Below are 22,744 nucleotides of genomic sequence, written 5' to 3'. Positions count from 1 at the left end.
AATTTCTGTTATTCCTTGGAAGTCTCAACCTTTGGAGACACGAGCAGCAGGGATGAAGGATGTGTGTGAGGCAGGAGCCAGGCTGGGTCTAACACAAATATTTGCCTCAGAGGAGGGAGAAGTGACTTGATCCATTTTCATTCACATCAAATAAACCAGTTCCTCCTTCCAAAGGATGAAACACTTCCTTTCTGTGCCCTGCTTCAAGCACAACCAATGCCTTTTCAGGGCAAGTTATTGCATGGAGACTGAGCCAGAAAAGTTGAATGAAATGGAAAATATTTAAGAAAGTTTTCTTTAGTAAAATAACTGTGGCCTAAAGTGTGGTGGGTGAAGTAGATGGATACTTGCAACTGCTAGAAAATAATCAAAATCAGCCATTCCTTGCATTACTTTTATTATTTTCAGTCTGTTTTGAGAGTGTTGAGAATTCTCAGTAGTGAAATCATTAAATGTAAATTCCCTGGTTCCTTTTTCTGCAGTCAGGGGAGAAAATACCATTTAGAGCTCATCTAGAACATGATGGTTAAATAGCATTTTTATTTCTCCTGCATTTTGTTATTGCTGTTCTGGTTTTCCCATTTATCTAAGCTCCAAGCCAACTAAACCTGAATAAAATAACCAAAAAACTATTTTTAAATGTAAGCCTTCCCTTCAAAATGTGCAAAAAAATGCACAAAATCAACCAAAAAAACCAAGGGAAAACCTGGATTTCAATTTTGATCCTTGCAGGTCAGTGATGGGAATGAGAAATTGTCTTGTTTTGTTTTGTTTTTAGTTATACTGCAGCCTTCCTATTATTTTCAGTAAAATAACAGGTATCAGGAGATTTTTATTAAAAATTCATAGCTGTATCATGGACTTGCATATGGAAATGGGGTTGGATGAGATTCCCTGGGTAATTCACCCCCTGGTCAGCCTGAGATTCATTCAGCAAAAGAAAAACCTGGAGCACAGACTGTGCCAGCTGAGGCTGTTGGCTGCACTAAACCTCATTAATTCCTTTTAATATTAAAGATGAACAAAGGTTATTTGTTGTATTAATTGAAGGGGAATTTTCCTGTACAAAATGCCAATGGCAATCCCATCCACCTCCAGGTTTCCTACAATTCTGGTGCACGCAACACTTTTAGCTCTACCATGGAATTTTTAAGGTTGGAAAAGATCTGTAAAATCAAGTCCAATAAATACAAATCTTGCTGTAGCTGAGTTTGTCTGTCTCCTGTGTCCGTAGAGATTTTAGCTGCAGATTTATTTTCAATTCTCACAATGGGAAGTGTCTGACAGCCTGCACAGGTGATGATTTGAAATTCAGGATTCCTGGGTTTACCTGGAGAGCCAAGGCTGTTGGCATTTGAAGAACACCAGAAATAAAAAGCCCAGCATAATTAGAGCAGCTTCACCTGGAAAAATAAACTTTTCCCACCTTTAGCTCTTAATTTGAAATAAAAGCTGTGGAGTTTCGTGGTGGACTTGGCAGTGATGGTGGTTGGACTTAATGATCTTTTTGGGAAAAGGTCTTTTTTTGGAAAAGGTCTTTTCCAACAGAAATGGTTCTATAAATACATTCTTCAGGCATCAAAAATCTGATTTAACATTTCCTGTACCTCTAGGCAATCGTTTTCCTGTTGGATTTTTATGCCCTACATTTAAATCCCCTTTGAGAAGTTGTTAAGCCCATTTATGAATGGCAAGGACAGGGGCAGTGGATTTCTTACCCATGGAGGTAATAACACCCATCAAGGTTTACTGGGAAGCTTAAGCATAAGTAGCTATAAAAAAAAAACTTTATCCCAGAGGTCAAATAATTGATTGTTCTTAAAAGTAACAAAAAACTTACTGAGGATATTTTCCTTTGCCCAGTATTACATTCTATTTCAAAAGTCCTGGCAGAAATAAAAGGATGTAATAAAATAATTTGAAAAGCTTAAATACGACCAAAGGATGACCAATCAAGTAAGCTTCAAAAAGCAAATTAAATAAAATAGTTCATGGTCTGGTTTTTTTCTTCAAATGAGCAAGTGATTCACTGGAACAGCAACAATTTTAATGTTTTGAAAGCAGCATTAATAGAACTGTGTGATTCTGTAGAGGGGAAATTCCTGCCTGGGAGGGTGGGGAGCCCTGGCACAGAATTCCCAGAGCAGCTGTGGCTGCCCCTGGATCCCTGGAGTGTCCCAGGCCAGGCTGGACATTGGGATTGGGACACCCTGGGACAGTGGAAGGTGACCCTGCTATGACAGGGGTGGGATGGGATGATATTTAAGAGCCTTTCCATCCAAAACATTCCATACTTCATGGTTTTCTGAGTTGGCTGCTGCTGTAGGGTAGCTCATAGGTTTTGCATTTTCACCTCAAAGAAATAAGATATAAAATAAGATATATCAAGATTTATAAGATATATAAATACAAGACCTAAATATCCCAGGAGAACCAAGGCTGTGCCAGTCTCACCTCTGATTTATGTGACCTGCTTTTAAAAATTACAGATAAGGTGGAGAGGGAGTTCTGTCCATGTCCAGTGGTCACCTGGACAAATACAATAAACACAAATAGGCAAACAGAATAAAACCAAAAATATTGTGGCCACAATTACAGCAGGAGCAGCTCTGGGCCTGAGGAAGGCAGGAATTTAAATCCCCTTGAATTTGGGGTTGGGAGCTGCCTGGGATGGGTGGCTGCTGCTGGACCAGGTCACACACAGATAAAACATTTCCCTGAACCCTGCTCTGCCCCAGAACTCCTTCCACAGCTGGGGGCTCCACATTCAGCTCCCAAATGTTTGTGTTTAAGGTGCTTAGGAGTTCTGGTAAAACACTCTGTGGAAAAATCCATCTCCTGGGTGGCAGAGCACAGGGAGCAGCCAGGGCCAGCTCTGCCATCAGCCCCCCCTCCCCAGACTTTTTTGGGGTGCAGGGGATGCTGCTCCATCCTCATCCTCAGCACCTGAAGGAGTCACTGATCTCCCCCTGCTGCCTCCTCCTTTCCCCCCACTCTCCATTCAAACCTGAACACAGGAAATATTTTGAGCTGCTGCTCTTATCTCTGTTTTCCCAGCGTTTTGGAGCTGCTTTAGGCAGGAGGGATGAACAAAGGCAAGGCCATTTACATGGAGGCAGCAGTGCCTTATGAATGAAATGAGTTTTTATCAACCCCCAAGGCTTGCTCTGCTCCTCCTTGTGTTTCTGAAAAGCTCTGACAGCCCTCAGAGAGCACTGCTTGAAAAACACCTTGCCTAGGGGAGTATTTGTGGCTTTTTTAGGAGTGGGAAAATTGAAGCACAGGGAAAGGGAAGCATCCTGTTCAAGGTCACAGAATGAGCTGGTGGCAGGACCAGAAATAGCACCCAGAAGTTATTAGGGTTTTTTTTTTCCCCTGAATTTCCTTTCCTGTCCCTGCTGTTTGCTTGGATACCAAGATAGCTGTGTGTAAACAGAAGGTTTCCAGAGGCAGCAGCCTCAATATCTGCCTGATTCATTCAGTGATGATGCAACCTGGAATCCAGATGTCTGTGATGCCTTCCAGGACCTTGGTGGCCCTTGTGACATCACTGGCCACGTTGAGCAACCAGGGCTTTAAACTTGTCTCTCTCTGAAATGCCAATGTGCTGAATAAATCCACTGTAAGGAGACCTTGTAGCAGCTTTTTAGTGTCTGAAAGGTGCCTGTGAAAGAGCTGGAGAGGGATTTTTTATAAAGACGTGCAGTGACAGGACAAGGGGAATGGCTTTAAGGTGAAGGAGGGCAGATTTAGATTAGAAATTAGAAATTAAAAAGGAATTTCTGGCTGTGAGGGCAGTGAGGCCCTGGCACAGGGTGCCCAGAGCAGCTGTGGCTCCCCTGGATCCCTGGCAGTGCCCAAGGCCAGGCTGGACATTGGGGCTGGAGCAGCTGGGACAGTGGAAAATGTCCCTGGCCATGGCAGGGGATTGGAACAAGAAGAACTTTAAGGTCTCTTCCTACCTAAACCATTCTGGGATTCTCACCACCATTTTACTGCTTTTTCATAGTCAGGTCCATCTGCTCATTTCTCCACAATAAATGACTTATTTTGTTCTACTTCACCCAGAACTGGGAATATCACCTGTGGATGCTGCTGATCCTCTGTGTGACCCACCAGCAGCTTTGTTGATTATTAATTAACTTCTCAGTTTGCAAACTGCCAGTCCCAGGGGCTGCCAGGCTGTCAGAGGCCACAAGACACCTTTTAATGGCTCCTGTCTCCCTTCTGTGAGAGAGCTGCAGGTGGGATAAACCCCTGTGTCTTAGGCCAGGTCTAAGAGGAAGAAGCAAAACTCAGCTCTGGGGGAAGCAGGAGGGCTGGTTCTGAGCCAGTGAATTTCTGCTTAGAGGATGATCCAGAACACTGTGAGGTGAGAAGTGGCTGGGAGGAGAGCACAGAATTTCACAGAATTTCACAGAATTTCACAGAATGCCCAGGTTGGAAGAGACCTTCAAGATCAAGTCCAACCCAGCCCTAACACCTCAACTAGACCAGTGCCACATCCAGTTTTTTTTTAAAACAGATACAGGGATGGTAACTCCATCACCTCCCTGGGCAGATGATTCCAGTACTTTATCACTCTTTTTGTGAAAAACTTTTTCCTGATGTCCAACCTGTGTCTCCCCTGGCACAGATTGGGACTGTGTCCTCTGGTTCTGTCAGTGAGACCAAACCCCACCTGAGCACAACTTTCAGGGAGCTCCAGAAGGTGATAAGCAGGAGTCCTTTCTTAGGTGTTTGCTTCAGAGATGTGGCAGAGCTCAGGGGAGCTCTGGAATTGCTGAGTTTGAGACAGAACAGCCCCTGGATCCCTGGAATGTCCAAGGCCAGGCTGGACATTGGGCTTGGGGCCCCTGGAATGTTGGGAGTGTCCCTGCCCATGGCAATGGGATGAGCTTTAAGGTCCCTTCCAACCCAAACCAATCTATGATGGAAACACAAGACTGAAATACCCCATGAGAGCCAAAGCTATGCCAGTCCCACCTCTGATTTATGTGACTATTCTTAATAAATAAAAACCAGGTGAAGAGGAGAGAGCAGGACTTTGGGAGCCACATTTCCTCTCCTCTTTGGCAGCTGCTGCTTTCTCCATCTCTGGAGCTTTGGCTCAGGTGCCAGGGCAGAGCAGAGCTCTGCAGCACCTTGTGCTGCTCTCTGGGAGCAGAGGAATTCTGTGTGTGCTGTCAGCTTCCCATCAGCACAAATTAACCAGAGCAGATGGCACACACTGATCTGAATCCAATTCTCAGGAAGCACAGGATGGCTTTAATGAGAAGTGAATGATTCTTTCTCCAGGATGTTGCACTGATAAATAAAATAATAACAAGTCCTGTACGTGTGGCTTGGCAGTGCAGGACTTCTCTGTCTGTCTGCCTTGTCTGGAAGTGCCATCTGCAGATTTCCTGGGAGCCTTTGTGTCTGCTGTGCCTGTCATCACTGCCTGGTGGAGCAAACCTGAAAATCACCCTGGGGATTTGTTTTGGCAGCAGACAATTCACCTTCTACCCTGCCCACATCTCTCTGCTCCCTTCTGGTTGCTGAGGGAAAGCAGAATTCAAAATGTATCAGCAAAGATGAGTGGTTGATGGTTTGAATGATTGAACCATGGAATATTCTGGGTTGGCAGGAATCTATAAGGAACATCAAAGTCCAACTCTATCTTTCCTAATGTTCTTTTCTGGTTATAGCTACACTTAAAAGGAAACCTTTTGTAGACTTAGAATGCCAAGAGCTGACCCTGCCAGAACCATTAATAGATGATTAAAATATCTTTGTCAACTCCAGAGAGGTTTTTCTCTTCTGTAACCTCACCATGCTACATTTTACACTCAGAAAACCCTGGGAAGTTTCAAACCCTGGGCACAAGGGACAGACAACAAACACTTTTGGAAAAGTTAGGGGAGTAGATGTAGTAAAAGTGCCATCCTCTCCTTCCAAGTATCTCTACCTGAGCATCCCAAACCCAGCAGTTTTGCATTTAATTGCAAATAATTCAGGGCTGGAGCAGTCAAGGGGTTGTTCCCCTCATTTACTGGGAGAATTATTTGCTGATTCCACAGCACTGTTGCAACTGGAATCTTCTCACATGGAGGTTTTGGCTAAAACCCAGGCAGAGCAGTGATGGGGAGAGGCAGGTGCTGCCTTTATATAGCAGAGCTGCAGGGATGGGGGTGCAGCTTGAGGGGCCTGGGGGGACACAGGAATAAATATTGATTTACTTTTCTCATTTCTGGCTTGTTGGATTAATCTGGTAGCTGTGACTGTGTGGGTTCTGTATCTACTTTTTTTCTCCCAGATGTGAGAAAAATGATTTGCAAGCTCTAGGGTTTTGGGAAGGTTGGGAGAGTAATTATAATCTGCTAATGGGAATATGGAGTATTGGGAAAAAGCCCTTTAAAAACCTGTTTTTTGGAGAATTTTAATATTTGGGGGATTTTGTCAGTGCCTGAAGGAATAAACAGGTAAATTCAATAACTTCACACTCCCCTTGCATTTCTTTTGAACACAAATCAGCAGGTCCAGTGTCCTTCAATTTCTAATTTCTCCTTTTTCCTCTTAACTTGCACAAAGTTGAGGGAAAAGTTTAAATACTGGCGGGAGAAGGGAAACAAAACAAAAGACATCAAGTATTGTTTGGAGGCTCAGCAGTGAGGCTGAGAAAGCAGAAATGACACTGCCAAAAATCTGGATGTTTTTAACCTTTTGATTTTGAAGTGACAGCAGAAACTCTCCTAAAATAGTTTATTAAGCAGGAAGTTTCACAAGAAACTGAGGAAAAAAGGCTCCCCCACCCCCAAAAAAATCCCTCCAAGTGTTGTTGTGTGCTGTGTCAGCATCCCTTGGTGTCCCCAGGGATGGGCACAGGCTGGGGCAGTGCCAGGAGGCAGAGCTGGCACCAGGGATTGAGGATGGCCAGGGCACCCTGAGCATTTTTGGGGCAGGGATGGGATGGGAGGCTGGAGATGCTGCTTGAGATGCTGAATTACTGTTCTTGTGTTCTTCATCTTTGATTATTTCTGGTTATAAACCCAAGCTGGGCACTCCACTTTCCCAGTGATATCTTAGCTAAACTCCAGGAAGGGATGGAGCTTTTTTTTGCAGTAGTTAAAGGTGATGAGGCAGAGAAAGCATTATTTTAAAATCATGCCCCTTCTCTTCCCCATCATGTGTGATGCTCACTGTGACACAATAATTTTCCAACACCACTTTTTGGTTAAATATAGAAATGCATTTTCTGTTCCTTCCCTCTCCTCTCTGTGAAACAATTGTGCAACTTTCTTTTTCCTTAATATAATTCTACATTAAAATTAGCTCCAGGACTAAAAAGAGTCCTGTGTGTAGGATGAGGAGCTGCCTCCCTTTCCCAGCGCTTCCCTCTGGATTTTCCACTGGGGGAATGGAATTTTGCCATCCAAACTCAGGGGTTTGAAGGGTTGGAAGGGGTTTTGGGGGTGGGAGGGTGTGTCTGTGCTGTGCTGTCCCCAATGATGTCCCTGTGCTGTCCCCAGCAGTGAGCATGCAGAGTGCTGAGGGTGGATCAGACCCAGCAGCTCCCGTGGCTCCGGTGGTGCAGGCAGTGCCAGCCTCACAGCAGGTAAGCTGTGCCCTGCAGGGTGTGTGTCCCTGCAGAACAGCCCTTCATCCATGGCTTTGCATCCTGGGGAGAGGGTTTTTAGCTCCTTGAGGTGGTGGGGATAACCTGTTGCTGGGCTTGGTGTTGTTAGTTGAAAATACAGTGTGGGGTTTTGGGGTGTTTGCTTTGGATGGATCTCCTGTTGTGGTTTGGAGTGTCCATAAAAGCAGGGGGAGATGGAGCAGTGCTGAAAAGGGGAGAGGTGAGGGCAGAGCTGGTGCAGGAGGAGCTGGAGGAGCCACGTGCTGCATCCCCAGGGGAGGGGCTGCAGGTCAGGGAGGGGATTCTCCCCCTGCACTGGTGGGGTCAGATTTGGGTCCTGAGCACAAGAAGGGCAGGGACAGGTTTGAGCAGGTCCAGAGGAAATCATGGAGCTGCTCCAAGGGCTGGAGCCCCTCTGATCTGGGGACAGGCTGGGAGAGCTGGGGGTGCTCACCTGGAGAAGGCTCCAGGCAGACCTGAGAGCCTCTTGTAGGGTCTAAAGGGGGCTAGGTGGGATATTGGGAAGGAATTCCCCCCTGAGAGGGTGGGGAGCCCTGGCACAGGGTGCCCAGAGCAGCTGTGGCTGCCCCTGGATCCCTGGCAGTGTCCCAGGCCAGGCTGGACATTGGGATTAGAGCAGCCTGGGACAGTGAAGGTGTCCCTGCCATGGCAGGGGTGGCACTGGATGAACTTTAAGGTCCCTCTAACCCAAACCATTCCATGATTCCATGGTCTCTTCCTTGGATCCCAAGATTTTAATTTTCAGAGGGAGAATTTGTGATTAATATCCATGAATATGCTGCATTTGGGAGAGACACAACAGGAGACAAGTGATGGCTTCAATGAGGAATGGGAGCACCCAGTGCAAAACAGGAAGGGTTAAATGAAACTGGTTCCCTTTTGTTCCTTTTTATGCCTTTTGGGGAACTTTCAAAAGAAATTTCTGTCACAGGAAGCTGGAGGGATGAGAGGATGGGTGGGTGTAACAACTTCATCCTTCTCCAACTCCCAAGTGAGCAGCAGCAGCTGCCATTGGATGCTGATGAAAAGGAGCAATTAAAGATTGGGAATTGGGAGGAATATTGGACTCTGCAGGGGCCATGGACATTCCCATCAGGTGATCCAGAGTGCTGCTGTCACCTCCCAGCCTTGCTGGCGTGGCAAGGATGGGGACAGTAGTGCCCAGCAGTGTCCCCAGGATCAGTAGTGTGGATTTGGCTGGGAACAAAGGCTGGAAAACCTCTGGATTGTGAAATCATCCATCCAGCCTCTGCCTGTGCTGTTGCTGGGACATGGAGCACCGAGTGGAACCCCAGAAAATCCAGGGGATGGTGGAAGACTGCTGAAGAGGAGGAGCATCCAGAACCTTCCCTTCTCACCAGCAGGACAAAGAAAACCCTGGGAATGAGCTGCTGGCAGCAGGAATGGTGTGAGGCTGAAGCCCTCGGGGTTGTTGAGCACTGGTGCCTCTTTCAGAGGGAGCAGAGGCTGTTTGGGCAGGATGGCCTCACCTTCCAGGCTGGGGATGATTCCTTATTTTGGCTGGAAGGTGACAGCAGAGCAGCTGGACAGGCAGTGAGGAGCTGAGCTGGGCAGCTGGGCCAGGGATGTGACATTTGGCAAAAGCAATGCTAGAAAATTGGGAAAAAGTAGGAGAAAGGAAAGAGACTTTGATGCAGGTGGCACTGCCAAGGCTTGACTTCAACAAGGTCTTGTGATGTCCCCATCCTGGAGGGAAAACAGCCAGGTGACATTAGTGTAGGTGTCCTCAGTGCAGGAGCTCCAGGGAATGCAGATGGAGCAACTGCCTGGAGATCGGGGCAGTTCCATAAAGCTGGAATTCTGCTAGAATTGGATTTCTGATATGTTGGGAGGGCTAAAAATCCTAAATATCCATGGATAAGGTAGCCACTAATTATCAATGTTGCTTCTGGGGTTGTTTTGTGGCTCTTTGTTCTGTTGGCCCAATCTCCTGGGTGTTTTTAAGGCCTCCAACCACGGAGGATGTGTCTCCTTGGAGAAGGTTTAAAAGGCCATGGAGATGATTTGCTCTGTTCCCACTCAATCCTTTCTTTCCATCCACCACATCCCCACCTTTGTTTTGCTGGATCTGAAGGTGCTGAGCACTCTGAGATGTGTTGACAACCTCAGACTGGAAGTGGAGAGTGAAACAGGGATGATGGAAATGACAGAGCCAGCACCAGGCAAGGTCCCTGTGCCCTTGGTGGCACTGCAGGGACAGGCAGAACCAGCTGAGCTTTGGTGCTGGCAGGATTTGGTGCCATTTCTTGTTGCAGGAGGCAGAGTGTGGCTGGGCTTAGCAGCTCTGAGAGAAGGAATTTGGCCAAATTCCAGCCAAATGTGGATGTGTGAGGAGTGATTCTTGTTTAGCTGTGGCTGAGCTGATCAATGAGCTGCTGTTTCCTTTCATGAAGGTTTGAAGATGATTCAGAAATTGTGGAGGCAGCTTTGCCCAAATTCAGGGGACTGAGCTCAGGCTGGTGCACCCCACAGGGACACTAATTCCAGGATGCCACTGCTGCTGGTGTCAGAGGCAGGTTGGCCATGAAATTTTGGCAGAGAACACCTGGCTCACCTGTGTTATGGACTGAAATTGTCTCTTCCTGTGTCTTCTTCTTGCAGAGGGTTTTGGTCCAAGCCACAGGCTCAGCTCCCAAAGGGGCACAGATGCAGCAAATCTCTGTTCCCAGAGTCCAGCAGGTTCCACAGCAGGTAATGAACCTGGGGAGAGAACCCCTGCACCAGCACATCCCCACATCCCACACAACTTTAAAACTGTGCTAGATCTAGAAAAATATCTTAATTAAAGAGTTGTGGGCAGTCAGAGAGCTGGGATCACTTTCTACAGCTCTCTCCTTCTTTCTTAGATGACAAAATAAACTCTCCGGATATTTGAAATTTAGAAAGAACCTTTGCTGTAGCTGTTGTCTTTCATGTATTTGAAGATTTGATGGATGCTTTCAACTTAAATTTAAAAGCATTTATTAAATCAAAGCTAAATTAAAAGCAATCTCCTTTGGTAAAGATTTTTTTAAAGATGAAATGTTTGGGGTTTTTTTTAATTAAACAAATTTACTGACTGCACATGGCTCCATAGAAAGGATTGGTGCCAGAGAGCCATGCAATTGTTTTTATTTATTTGAACTTTGCCTTTTCCTGGGCTTGTTTCCTAAGAAACCAGGGATATGTGCTGCTGCTCCTTGTGGACAGCGAGTCTGACTGTCTTAATTTTTTTTCTTTAGTGATTTTTTATTTGGTTGTTCTATTTCAGGGGGAAAAAAATATTGACAGAGGGCAACTCCATCCCTCTCAGAGCAAATTAAAAAGGGGCTGGGGTGCAGCTGGACACTGCCAGGCTCCCTTCTGAAGGAAAGGCTGCAGCATGAGCTCACCCCTCTTAGTCACCCCTAGACACGTGTCCAGAGGAAACCCTGCTCCATTGTTTCCACTGCTCATGGAGCAACCACTTATTTATCTATTTTAACTTGACCTTTGAAAATAAAAACCTCCTTTGGCATTCCTAAGCGTGGAGGGGAAGGGGGCAGGGAGGGTGTTTTTTTTTTTTTCTTTTTTTCTAAAAATCAAAGCCTGAGTATCAAGGTAAGGTTGGAGTTGTGCAGTTTGACCAGTGGTTCCTGAGCAGTCCCTGATTTCTTGGTGCCTGTTGCAGGTGCAGTCTGTGCAGCACGTTTATCCAGCCCAGGTGCAGTATGTGGAAGGAGGAGAAGCTGTTTACACCAATGGAACCATGTAAGATCCTCTCTGAGCTGTCCCCCTGCCCTCCCCCAGGCTCCCTCCAGTGGGAGGAGGAAGAGGAGGAGTGTTTCAGGTGTTCTCTTGGCTGTGAGGGTGGGTTCAGCCACACTCCAGCCCTGGCGGTGGGTGTTGTTCCCTGTTCTCCAGGGAATCATGAAGTTGTTCCCTGTGCCAAGCACTTTGTGTGGTGACATGGGCAGCATTAACAGTGGAATTTCTAAAGTTCATTTTTCTAGGGGAAAAAGGGGGTGTTGGAAGATTTTATAGAGCCAAGGAATTCCAGAATGGCTTGGGTTGGAAAAGACCTTAAAGCTCATCTCCTCCCAACCCCCCAACACCTTCCACTATCCCAGGCTGCTCCAAGCCTCGTCCAGCCTGGCCTTGGACACTTCCAGGGATCCAGGGACAGCCACAGCTGTGCCAGAGCCTCTCCACCTTTAAAATTTCCTCTTCCTCCTGTCTGCTGCGCCCCATTTTGTGCCTCCTTTTGGTCTTCCTTACCCCAGTTCCTTACAAGAGCTCCAGGCTCTGCCCTCACTTGTGATCCTGCATGGCCCAGTGATCCCAGCACAGCTCCCATTCCAGCAGAGCTGGGGATTTCCTGACACTGCCCAGCTTTTAGAAGCTGTCAAACACCAGTGTTGGAATCAGTGAGTCAAGGGTCTCTCTGAATTCTTCAGAGAGAAATCAGTGTAAAGATTGAATTAAAGCCTTTAGATGAATTGAAGTACATTAAGCCACTCACAGCTAAAGTAAACATTTAAGTAGAAGTAAGTCAGTAAGTTTTAGAGTGAGCTCTAATGCTTTTAGTAAGTGAAAGGTTTAGATTCCACAGTAACAATGCAAGTTCTAGTGAAGGTTGCAAACATGCTAATGTTTTTCAGTAAAGGCTCCAGGCCCACTGTTGTAGACAAAACTTAAACATAATAGAGCTATAGTAAGAATATTGCTTACATTTTTCAGATAGAACAAAATAAGTTGTATGTATAGTGTTATACATAACCTAGCCTACTAAGAAACTAAAATTCTAATAGTTTAAGGAGTGATAGTCTGAGTTTGTGTCTTAGCTTGTTGAGAAAATCCTATATAAAAATATGTATTGGGGAAAGTTAGTACTTTTAACCATCAACTTTTGCCAGAGCTTTTAGCCATTTTCTCTTATCATTTGCTTTTGCCATAGCTTTTCTGTGTGCCTTTTAAGACTGATGTGCTTTGTAATAAATAACATTTTTAACAACTATTAGCTGCTTTGCTTATTTAAAATAACCCAACCAAGAGCTGTGGAGTTGGTGCCTTAGAGCACCAGAAGTCAGGAACCTCGTACACGAGGTTCCCTCTGGCAGCTTGTCCTGGTTTGAAGGACAGGTGTTTGTCAATAAAGGCAGAAGCTTCTTTTTGAAATGGAGAATGTAAAGCCCCTCCCTCCAAATTATTATCATTTTGAAATTAAGGGGCTCTCAGGCAAAGATATAGGAATTAGGAATAACAGTTCTTTACTAGGAAAATAAAAATAGAAGCACAGTATTACAAAGAACAATCCCAAAACACTGCCAGAGTCAGAATCCAAGCTGACACCCGTCAGTCAGTCAGGGTGGTGGCACAGTCCCATTCAATGGTGGCTGCATCCTCCTGCAGTGGCAGATGTGGCTCAGCTGGAGCAGTGCTCCTGGAGAAGGTGCAGTTTCCTCTGAAGGTCCAGGGATGATGTGGAAAGGTCTGGTAACTGGAAAAAACTGATAACTTGCTGTTCAAAATCTCAGTTTTTATCTAGGTAGGAAAGGCTTGGCTCCTCCCCTGGCTGGAGCATCTCCCAGTGGGATGATGTAATTTTATCAGTCATACACTAGGATTCAATGGCCACGAACAGGAGATATCTCCTGGAGGGAGGATGTGCTATGGGAAGATAAAGATGATTGCCCCAGCTGGTTTAAAGATGGCCCATTAGCAGATAATATGTCCTAAGAAATAAAGATCACTGCCACACCCAGTTTTAAACAATGTCTCATTAGCAGGAGATATCTCCCACAGAGATTAGAATCACTGCCACACCCAGTTTTAAACAATGACCCATTAACAGGAGATAATTCCCACAGAGATTAGAATCACTGCCACACCCAGTTTTAAACAATGGCCCATTAACAGGAGATATCTCCTGGAGAGAAGATGGGCTGTAGAAAGATAAAGATGATTGCCACAGCTCGTTTAAAGCTGGCCCATTAGCAGATAATGTGTGCCAGGAAATCAGGGTCACTGCCCCACCCAGCTCCAACAGATGGTGACATGACACACATTTCTGGCCACATGCTGCATTGCAGCCCATGACACAGCTGCTCTCCTGTCCCCTCTTGTCCCCCACAGACGAGCTGCCTACTCGTACAGCAGCGAGGCGCAGGTTTACGCTCCCGCCGGCGCCGCGCCCTATTTCGAGGCACAGGGAGGAGGAGGAGGAGGAGGAGCTCAGGTGACTACAGCGACATCCTCTCCTACAGCCATTCCCTCTCACAACATGGTGGGCATCACCATGGACATTGGGGGAAGTCAGATCCTCTCCGGCTCGGGAGCCTATCTCATTCATGGGGGGCTGGAGAACTCTAGACATTCTCTGTCACACACCTCACGCTCCTCTCCAGCAACGGTATGTAGGCACCACAGCTCGGGGGCCAGCAATGCTTCCACAGGGGACTGAAAACCTGCAGAAAATAAATCTGACCTGTCATTGTCACTGTTGATGTCTGTACCATGCCATGAGTGCAAGGGAGAGAATACACACTGGTGTTTTATGTTTGGGTTGTCCCTCTCACTCAGCAGATCACTGAAATTATGCAGAAAGCATTAATCATTCAAATAGTAATAAAGCATTCAATTTGGTTTGGGTTTTTTTTTTTTTCCCCCCCAAGCAAAATATTTTGGGTTTTGAAGATTTGTCTCTCTTTATGGTTTCAAACATCTCACACGTGCTTACCCAGAAAATTGAAATATGTCTTCAATTATGAAGAGACCTGAGAAATCTTTCCTTAACCCAGTGGATAATTAGCACCTAAGTTACGTCAAGCTGATCATTCACAGGGATCAAAAATTCTGTGTGTGTATCTCCTACACCATTGTGTATTCTGTCCTTGCCATATGTTTAGAAAATGTCTTTTAGGGGTAATACTGATCAAACAGAAATGGTTTAAAGTTCTGATTTCTTTACATCGTGTAGCTGAGGTGGCAGGGGCTGGGAGCACATCTGTGCAGCTGTGGGGGACTGAGGGCTTACAGCTCTTCACCCAAAAGAGCCTTTTTGCAGTAAGAAGCACCAGGGCTTTGGCTGGGGGATCTCCCAGCCCTTAGCAGCTGCCAGGAGTGCTTGGAGCTCATTTCCTGGGACACTGCTCACCTCCCTCTGCAGACTTCTCTGTGTTTATGCATTCATATATAAATATAAATACCAATGTAGGTGTAATTCAGGGTATGTAGCCAGATTTTAAAATGTGAGCAGCATCACTAGGGAGAAAAACTGGAGCTGTTGCTACTGAGAATGTTGTAAATCTGGCCTGTTAAGTTGTACTTTTTCTTCCCACCGAGTTTTAGATTACACAGTTTATGTTTTTTGTGCCTTGAGAGGTTGCTTTGATCCTGCAGTAAATGTGCTCTGCCTTGGGTAGGGATGGGGGAAAAGTCCTTAATTTGGGTGCAAGAGAAAATGACAGATTCTGAGAAATGATTTCTGGGTGAGAATTGTGTGTCTGTGTATTTTAACTGCTCATAGTTAAAAATCAGCACTGGACCATTTGGTTTTTGCTCACAGTTATCATTTGGAAGCATCACCTGTGTGAAGCTGCACCTTACAAAACTGCACAACTATACTGTTGGATTTTGGGGGGATTTTTTTCTTGTTGTTTATGTTTTTTGCAATTTCCATGGTGATAAGCACAATATAAAAGCCCAAGTGGAAAATATGTCAGTAGAAATATCCCATGAACGGATTTAGTTGGTGGTTATTACATGAGATAAGGCTGCTCAGGAAAAAAAAAAAAATTTAGAAAGCGACCTTTATCAAAAAACATCTGAGATAAATTCACTCTGTTGAATATAGGAATGAGCTTTCTGCAGATATTTTAACACAAAATATCTGAGGAAGGGCTGGGAAAGGTGGAAAAGAGCCTGGCAGGCAGTCCAGGGCTGTGTCTGTGTGTGGATTTCAGTCCTTCCAGCACAGTCAGAGGGAGATTGGAATTTTGGAATTTCACTTAACCATGGAGTCATTTAGTTTGGGATCTTAGAGCTCATCCAGTGCCACCCCTGCCATGTCCAGCCTGGGACACTTCAGGGGTCCAGGGGCAGCCAGAGCTGCTCTGGGCACCCACGAGAAAGGATGGGTGGCACTGAACCAGATCCATGGGCAGGACATTATTTTCTGTTTAATGTCCAGCCTAACCAGAGACTGGGAAAGGCTGGTGTTAATGAGACCAGAGGGGCTCTGGTGGTCCTGGCAGAAATTTTGGGGCAGGACTGGGAGTTTGTGGGAGGAAAGGAGAGCAGAGCTCGTGCAGATGCAGCCAGGGGAGCCAAAGTGTTTGCAGTGGCCTTGAGGATGGACACTGGAGTGGTCAGCAGTGGGGAGGGACTGGAGGTGTTGAGGCTTGGGGAAGAGACCTCAAGAGCAAAGAGGGCACCTCCAGAGGAGAATGGAAACTAGAGATTAGTTCAGGATTAGCAGTGGTGCAAGAGTGCCTCAGGAGGCTCAGAGATGTTTGGTAAATCTGTGTGTGCACTGAAGAAAAATCTTCACACACTTCGAGAAACCTCTTAAGAAACTTTCCCTGTCTGCTGGAATCCCAAAGTTGTGCTCCACCAGAGGGGTGAAGCACAGGGAACAGACCCACTCAACATCTGTGCCAACACAGCACTATTAATCTTCACCTAAATTAGTCTGGACCAAGGGAGGAAATCCTTGAGAACTCCCTTAAGTGGGTCCTCAGAGCTCTTCACCTTCCTGCAGGGCTGCTTGCAAGCTTTTAGTTTTTCCCCTGTAACATTTTTATTGCAAATGCAAGGTGTCCTTTTGGATGGGACAGTTGCCAGCAGCAAAAGGCCAGGCAGAATTTCTGTGCTTGCCTCAGAGCTGCTGCTCAAACAGCCCCTGAGCAGAGGAAGGAAATTGGGTCTCCCTCTAAGTCTGACTCATTTCCTGAAGACTGTGTCAGCACTCAGGCTTTGGTTCCTCATGAGCCATCACAAATCTGAGATTTTTGGTGAGAACACCTCAAGAAGTGGTTCCAGTTCCACTTTGGGGTGCTGGAGGTGGTGCCACCTTCCCAGCTGGCTGTGGCACAGTGTCTGTTCTTGCTGGGTGTCACTTCAGAGCCTGGCTCTGATCTCTTCTGCTCTGCCACCCTCCTGGGACAGAGCCTGGCTTTGTAAGGGCTGGCTTTATCTCAGCCTGAATCTCCACTGAGGGGTGAGTCAGGCAGTGGATGTGGGCAGGAGGCCATGGACAGACACCTGCAGATGTGGGTGTGTTCAGTGGGGACAGAGGAGCAGAGCTCAGCCTGCAGTTCTGTGCACTGCCAGGGCACAGAAAACAGGATTTGGGAGCATTGCTGGACACAAACAGGAGGTTCTGCTCCTGCCAGCCTCTAATGTAGGCTTTTGGGAGGTTTGGGGATTTTTTGTCTTGTACAAATCCTGTAGAGGAGCACTGGAGCTTTGGGACCAGCAGCATCCCAGGTTCTGCCCCAGCAGCAGAATGGAGAAGACAAGAAAGGTTTAGGAGAGGGTTGAAGCACAAGGCACAGCCACAGCTGGGTTGGAGTGGAACAGGAGGCAGACAGGAGTGAGGAGGCTCCTCAGGAGCCAGAAAACCTCAGAAAACCTCACCTTGGCTCCTCTGAGATCCAGAGAAACGAGCACAGGCAGCATCAAATATTCCATCCTGCCTTGTGGGGGAGAGCTCGGCTGAGTCCTGGCTCCTCCCTTCTTCCCTTTGCAGTTCTCAGCATCAGAGAGCCCTTACCCATTCTAGTCCATGCACTCTCCTTGCACCCCAGTTTTATTTAATTTTGTAGCTTTTTTGACAAAATATGAAGAGGTGACAGTAACCAGGTCATTACTGCCAGCTCTCCTTGGGTACAACTCTGCAGCCAATCTCTGACCCTGCAGAGCATCTGCCTGCCAGTGGTTTGCTCTCAGCAGGAAGGGAAAAAGAGGAGGAAAATCACTTTTTTTTTTAATAACAAGGCAGCACTTTTAGGGGAAGATTAACCCCCTGTAGCCTGGCTTTGTCACCCTGTGGGGATTCCTGCTGTGTGTCCATTTGCATGTCCCAGTAACTCTTCTGCAGCTCCATCCACACCAACTGTGCTCATCTGTTTGCCTCTTTTTCACAAGCTTGTTGATATAAAGCATTAATCATTCAAATATTAATAAAGAAACAATAATCCTGGCTGTTGCTAACTATCTGATTTCCTTTCTTTCTCCTTTTTTTTTTTTTTTTTCTCTCTCTCCTGTGCACATTTTTCTTTAGCTTGAAATGGCGATTGAAAACCTACAAAAAAATGAAGGGATTACATCACACAAAAGCAGTTTGCTCAACAGCCATGTAAGTTACAATCAGAATTTACAACCTTTTTCCCCTGCTTTGGTAGGAGAATTATTTCTTTGGTGGATTCAACAGCACAAGGCACTCAAAAACAGCCAGTGATTGAGCTGTGCTGCCCAAAACAGCCCATTCCAGGAAAAAAGAGTCTGCACAAAGTGCCATATGAGAATGTTTGCTGCTGAGATGCTCAGGAGTCTGTTAACTGCCTCTGCCCTGTGTTTATTTATTTCATCTGCCTTGCAATGGAAATTGCTGGCAATCAGATAAACACATTTGAGGAAGTTCTTTGCCTTTCACTGCAACTGAAAAATGGCTGGAAAATTACTTGTAAATCCTCAGCCAGGACTGGGTGTGAATTGTGACAGATTCCCCTCAGCCAGCACACACCAAAAGCTTGTGGATGCCTTTTTTTCCCTCTCTCTGTGCCTCAGGATGCCCATTCCTGTCACAATGCTGTGCTAAATCCACGTGCTGGGCTTCTCTCTCTGCAACCATTTCCCTGCTTTGTGTGATATTCCCACTGCTCTGCTGGGCCTTTGCATCTTGGTGTTGTGGCTCCCAAGCAGGAGCATTGAGGGGTGAGCATGTGCTTGGGTGAGATTTGGGTTGATCCAGGTCATGGATGGATGGATTTGTTTTCCCTGTGTTTGGATTAGCTCAAGCACATCCTGCACCCATAAATCCCAGTGCACAAAGTGGTGCTGCTCTGTTCTAACAGATTTCCTCTGTGTTTGGGGGCTGGTTTGTCATTCTTAAGGCCTGCAAAAACAAAAAAAAAAAAAACCAAAATCTTTGGCTTCTTCACCATAGATAAATAGCCTGAGACAACAAAAGGGATTTTAAACCAGTCTGATGCCTTCAGCTGATTTCAAACTCCAGGCCAGGGCTCGTGGGGCAGCTCAGTCCTTATTTCAGCTGGTGGAGAGTGAAGGTTCCAAAGCTGCAGGATCAGGCAGTCCCTGTTCTGAGCATCTCCTGCATCCCTCCCACCCCAGGCTGTGCCAGGCTCACACTCCTGAAGTGTGCTCAAGGATTGTGTTGCTCTGCAGGGTTTTTCTTGTCCATTGTGGACAAACTTTGGGAAAAAAAAAATCAGGAAAAAGGCAGAGGAAAGAAAGCAAAAGGCAGAAAAGAGATTTCACTGACCACAAGCTGTGCAGGATGGAGTAGGGGCCTCATCCAGCCCTGATCAACTTTCCCCACCCTTATTTTGCAGGGTGGAAATTGATGTCCCTGGTTCTAGGTGTTGGTTCATAGTCTGGCCTGAGGTTTAAGTGCTCTCACAAACTCTGGAGCAAACAAACTCCTTCCAGGGCTGGGGTGGGTGATTCCCCCCCAGGGCACAGAGCCTGAGGTCCCCCACAGGGTCCTTGCTGTCCCCAATGTCCCTGCTCAGCCCTCCCAGGGCACAGGGAGGTGTCTGGGCACAAAAAGAGGGATGAGCAGTGCCTGGAGGGGACACAGACCCTGGGGACCAGCTCAGGCAGGTCCAGAGCTGGAGGAGCTCCAGTGGCACTGCCCAGGCAGCCTCTGCATGGGGAGGTTCTTGTAGGACTCATCTGAGTGAGGAATTGTGCCCTGATTTGAGCAGGAAGCTGGACCAGCATGGTTTGGGTTGGAAAGGATTAAAGCTGATTTAATTCCACCCTCCTGCCACCTTCCACCAGAGCAGAGTGCTCAGAGCTCTGCCAAACCAGCCTTGGGTGCTCCAGGGATGGAGCAGCCACCACCTGGTGACCAGAGCAGGTGTGGGACATCCCAGTGGTCACCAGGAGCCTTCCCCAGCTCCTGCTCTCCAGGATGTTCCAGTTCCCACCTCTCCATGGCAAAGAACAAAACCCCAAAAGCAGGGAGAGCATCACCCACCCCAAATGCCCGTGGCTGCCCAGCATTGTCAGGCCCTGCAGGAGCAGAGGAGCAGAGGGAAGCAGCAGGTGACTGCAATTTGTCAAGGCTGAAAGCAAATTCCAGCTTGACAAAAGCAAGAGGAAATGGGGACATGGTGCTAATTGCACTTAGTTGTGACTTAATTGCTCTGAGTCTCAGAGTTCTTCATTGTCTTCTGCCCCTTGTTTGAAATTTGACATTTTGGAAATGTGCAAGTTCTCAGGATAATGAGGTTTATTTTGTTACCATCAGCAGATGGCTCATGCCAGGAATCTTTGGGGTTTAAAAAAAAATATAAGAGGACAATTAAAGGTATCTCAGTCCAGAGGGAATTTTTCACATAATTTAACTAAAATCAATATGAAATGGAGCTTGATAACTGAATTTGGCTTCAAAACCTCCCTGAGAGGTTGTTCAAGTGCACTTGAAATATGCAGAGGGGAGGGTGCAGCTCCTGCTGAGCCCAGTGGCAGGGGATGGTTCTGATGGAATCATCTCAGTGTGGCACAGACCCTGGGCCAGGGGATTATTTCTTGCAGATGATGCAAAGAAATCAGAGAAAAATAACTGCAATTTTTGTACACAAGAGCTTGGAGCTGGAGGAGTTGAGGCTCTGTGGCTCTGGGATATCACAGCATGAGTAAGGGTAGGGAGAAAATGTAATTTTTCCTCATTGTCTGCAAAACGAAATCCCAAAATTCACAAAACAATCCCCAATGGAATTCTTTCCTGTCCTAACTCTGAGTGGAAATTTAGGAACCTGCTGCTCATGGTCCCAGCTAAAAACACCTTAAATATGACCCACAAATGGTTTCTTTTTTTATGTTTCATAGAAGTGGCCTCAAGAAAACTTCTCCAATCCTAGACCTGCAAAAAAAGTTTTTTATTTTCTCAGCCAACCCCAAGAATGGTTTTTTCTACCTTTGGATAGAACCAGGAAAAGATTTTTTCCAGTGTTTTTTTTCAAAGGAAACCAATCAGTCAAATAGAAATAAAGTTAAGGAAGAAATGAAAATTAAATATTCCCCTGTAGTGCCTATAACAACCACTGCAGCATATGGCTGTAGAGTGATTTTATTGGAACTTGATCATGGCATAAACTGAAATAAACTGAGGAATATCTGATTGTCACAACTGAACAGGATTCAGAAAGCAAACAGAATAAGAAATTCAAATGGAAGGAGTTTTTAATTTTCTCATTTGAAGTGCCCAGTGTGTTATTAGTTGTGCAGGAAGAGCAAAAATCACGTTTGGAAAATTATTTATATTCTGACAGATCTCTGTTTCAAGCTCTTTTGTGTGCTTCATAATAAATTTCTAATTCAATAGTGGGAGTTTATATTGTGAAACTCTGCAGTGTTTAAGGGAATATAAAAAGACATTTGCAGGAAAAGGAAGCTGGGAGATGAAGGGAATCTTCTAGAAATATCAGGGATTAGAATAAAAATGCCCAGGATCAAATTTAAATGAGAGGGTTTATCTATATCTGAATTTTCCATAGTAATACAAAACTTATATATATATTTTAAGGCTTAAGGCTTTAGATTTAGGAGATAAATTCCTGATGCACATTCAGTATCTTCCACAGGATAAATAAAACAGCTGGCTTAAAAATTTGAAAGGATCTTAAGCAATAATCTTTTAAATATAGGGGATGGGCCAAAATTAACATAGATGTGGACAACTTAAAAACTGAATTCCTGGTGTTTTATGGCAAAACCACTGGGGTACACTTTTGTTAGAGGGAACTGAGTGTCTGGGGGAGGCTCAAGGCCACAGAAAGATTTTTTTGGGGCTTCCAGGGGTGTTTGTGCTGCAGATGGGAGCAGGAAGGATCTTTATGGATCATTAACAAACCATTTCTTGGAGCTGGGGGGGTTGGAAATGATCTTTGGAGATCACTCAGAAAGTGTCTTGGTGCTGTGGAACTGGGGGAAGGTGGCAGGAGAGGAGCAGGGCAGAGGAAAACGTGGCCAGGAGGATTTTGTTCCTCCAGCTGTGACAGCCCCTGGTCTGCTCCAAAGGCCACCAGGGCTGCTGGGTGCAGTGGTGGGAATTTGTGCTTGGAATTTGGGTCCAGCAAACAAATCCTGGAATGGTTGGGGTTGGAAGAACCTTAAAATCCATCCATCCCCACCCCTGCCATGGCAGGGACACCTCCCACCATCCCAGGCTGCTCCAATCCCAATGTCCAGCCTGGCCTGGGGCTCTGAGCTCTCCCTGGAGCTTCTCTTCTCCAGCTGAATGGAATAGTTTTATTGTAGAGCTTAAAGTGCACAGGTTTGGATCCAGCTGACTTTGTGAAGCAGCAGTTTAAATCTGGATGTGTGAACACCCTGAGGATGCTGCAGAGCCTCTGTGTGAGAGCAGAGTGGGACATGAAACTCAGGAATGGGAAACAGCTCAGTGGAGAGAGGTGCCAGAGATGTCACCCATAGCTCAGGCTGTCTTTCAGAGAATTCTTGGTGTAAAATTCCAGCCTTGTGGTGAATTGGGACCTGGGAGTGTCACCAAGAGAAAATGGGAGAAAAGAGAGGGACAGTGGGGTGGAGTGGAGAGGGTTTGAGTGCAGATCTGTGGGCTTTGTCAAATCCCACTGATTTCTAAACTAAATCCATGCTCAGTTCTCATTTTTACCCAAGCCTCTCAGTTGTATGGAGATGCTGTGGCTGATATTTGGCATCCACACCCCAAGTCTGTTGTGCCTGATCTGATGGGAATGCAGCTGGTTCTGGTGCAGGGAGGAGATATGGAGGGAGAGAGAAGCCTGGAAAATGTTAATCCCAAAATTCCCTCATGGCAGTGAAAGGGCTGTTACCCACCCTGCTGGTATCAGCCCACGTGTACGTCCAGTTCCTTCCAAAATTCAATTATTACAA

At 46.1% G+C, this 22,744-nt stretch overlaps 2 protein-coding genes across 13 annotated transcripts in view; one reads left to right on the top strand and one right to left on the bottom strand.

Moving 5' to 3' along the window:
* Nucleotides 1-22,744, bottom strand: part of PIK3R2 (phosphoinositide-3-kinase regulatory subunit 2) — a 154,396-nt gene that overhangs the window by 85,632 nt on the left and 46,020 nt on the right. The gene's annotated exons all lie outside the window — the stretch shown is intronic.
* Nucleotides 1-22,744, top strand: part of LOC306813328 (DNA-binding protein RFX2-like) — a 65,284-nt gene that overhangs the window by 27,581 nt on the left and 14,959 nt on the right. The window contains exons 2-6 of one of the 12 annotated variants that reach the window (XM_079328660.1): nt 7,512-7,597; nt 10,262-10,351; nt 11,310-11,389; nt 13,754-14,030; nt 17,904-17,978. In XM_079328660.1, coding sequence (XP_079184786.1) covers nt 7,520-7,597; nt 10,262-10,351; nt 11,310-11,389; nt 13,754-14,030; nt 17,904-17,978 — 600 coding nt within the window. In that variant the 5' untranslated portion in view covers nt 7,512-7,519. Of the gene's footprint in view, nt 1-7,511; nt 7,598-8,580; nt 9,137-10,261; nt 10,352-11,309; nt 11,390-13,753; nt 14,031-17,903; nt 17,979-22,744 lie in introns of those variants that run through there. The other 11 variants (XM_079328667.1, XM_079328666.1, XM_079328656.1 and 8 more) reach the window with 11 other exon arrangements.

Source organism: Erithacus rubecula (assembly GCF_903797595.1).
Source record: "Erithacus rubecula genome assembly, chromosome: 28".
Taxonomy (NCBI): Eukaryota; Metazoa; Chordata; class Aves; order Passeriformes; family Muscicapidae; genus Erithacus; species Erithacus rubecula.
This window is presented reverse-complemented; position numbering and strand designations above follow the sequence as displayed.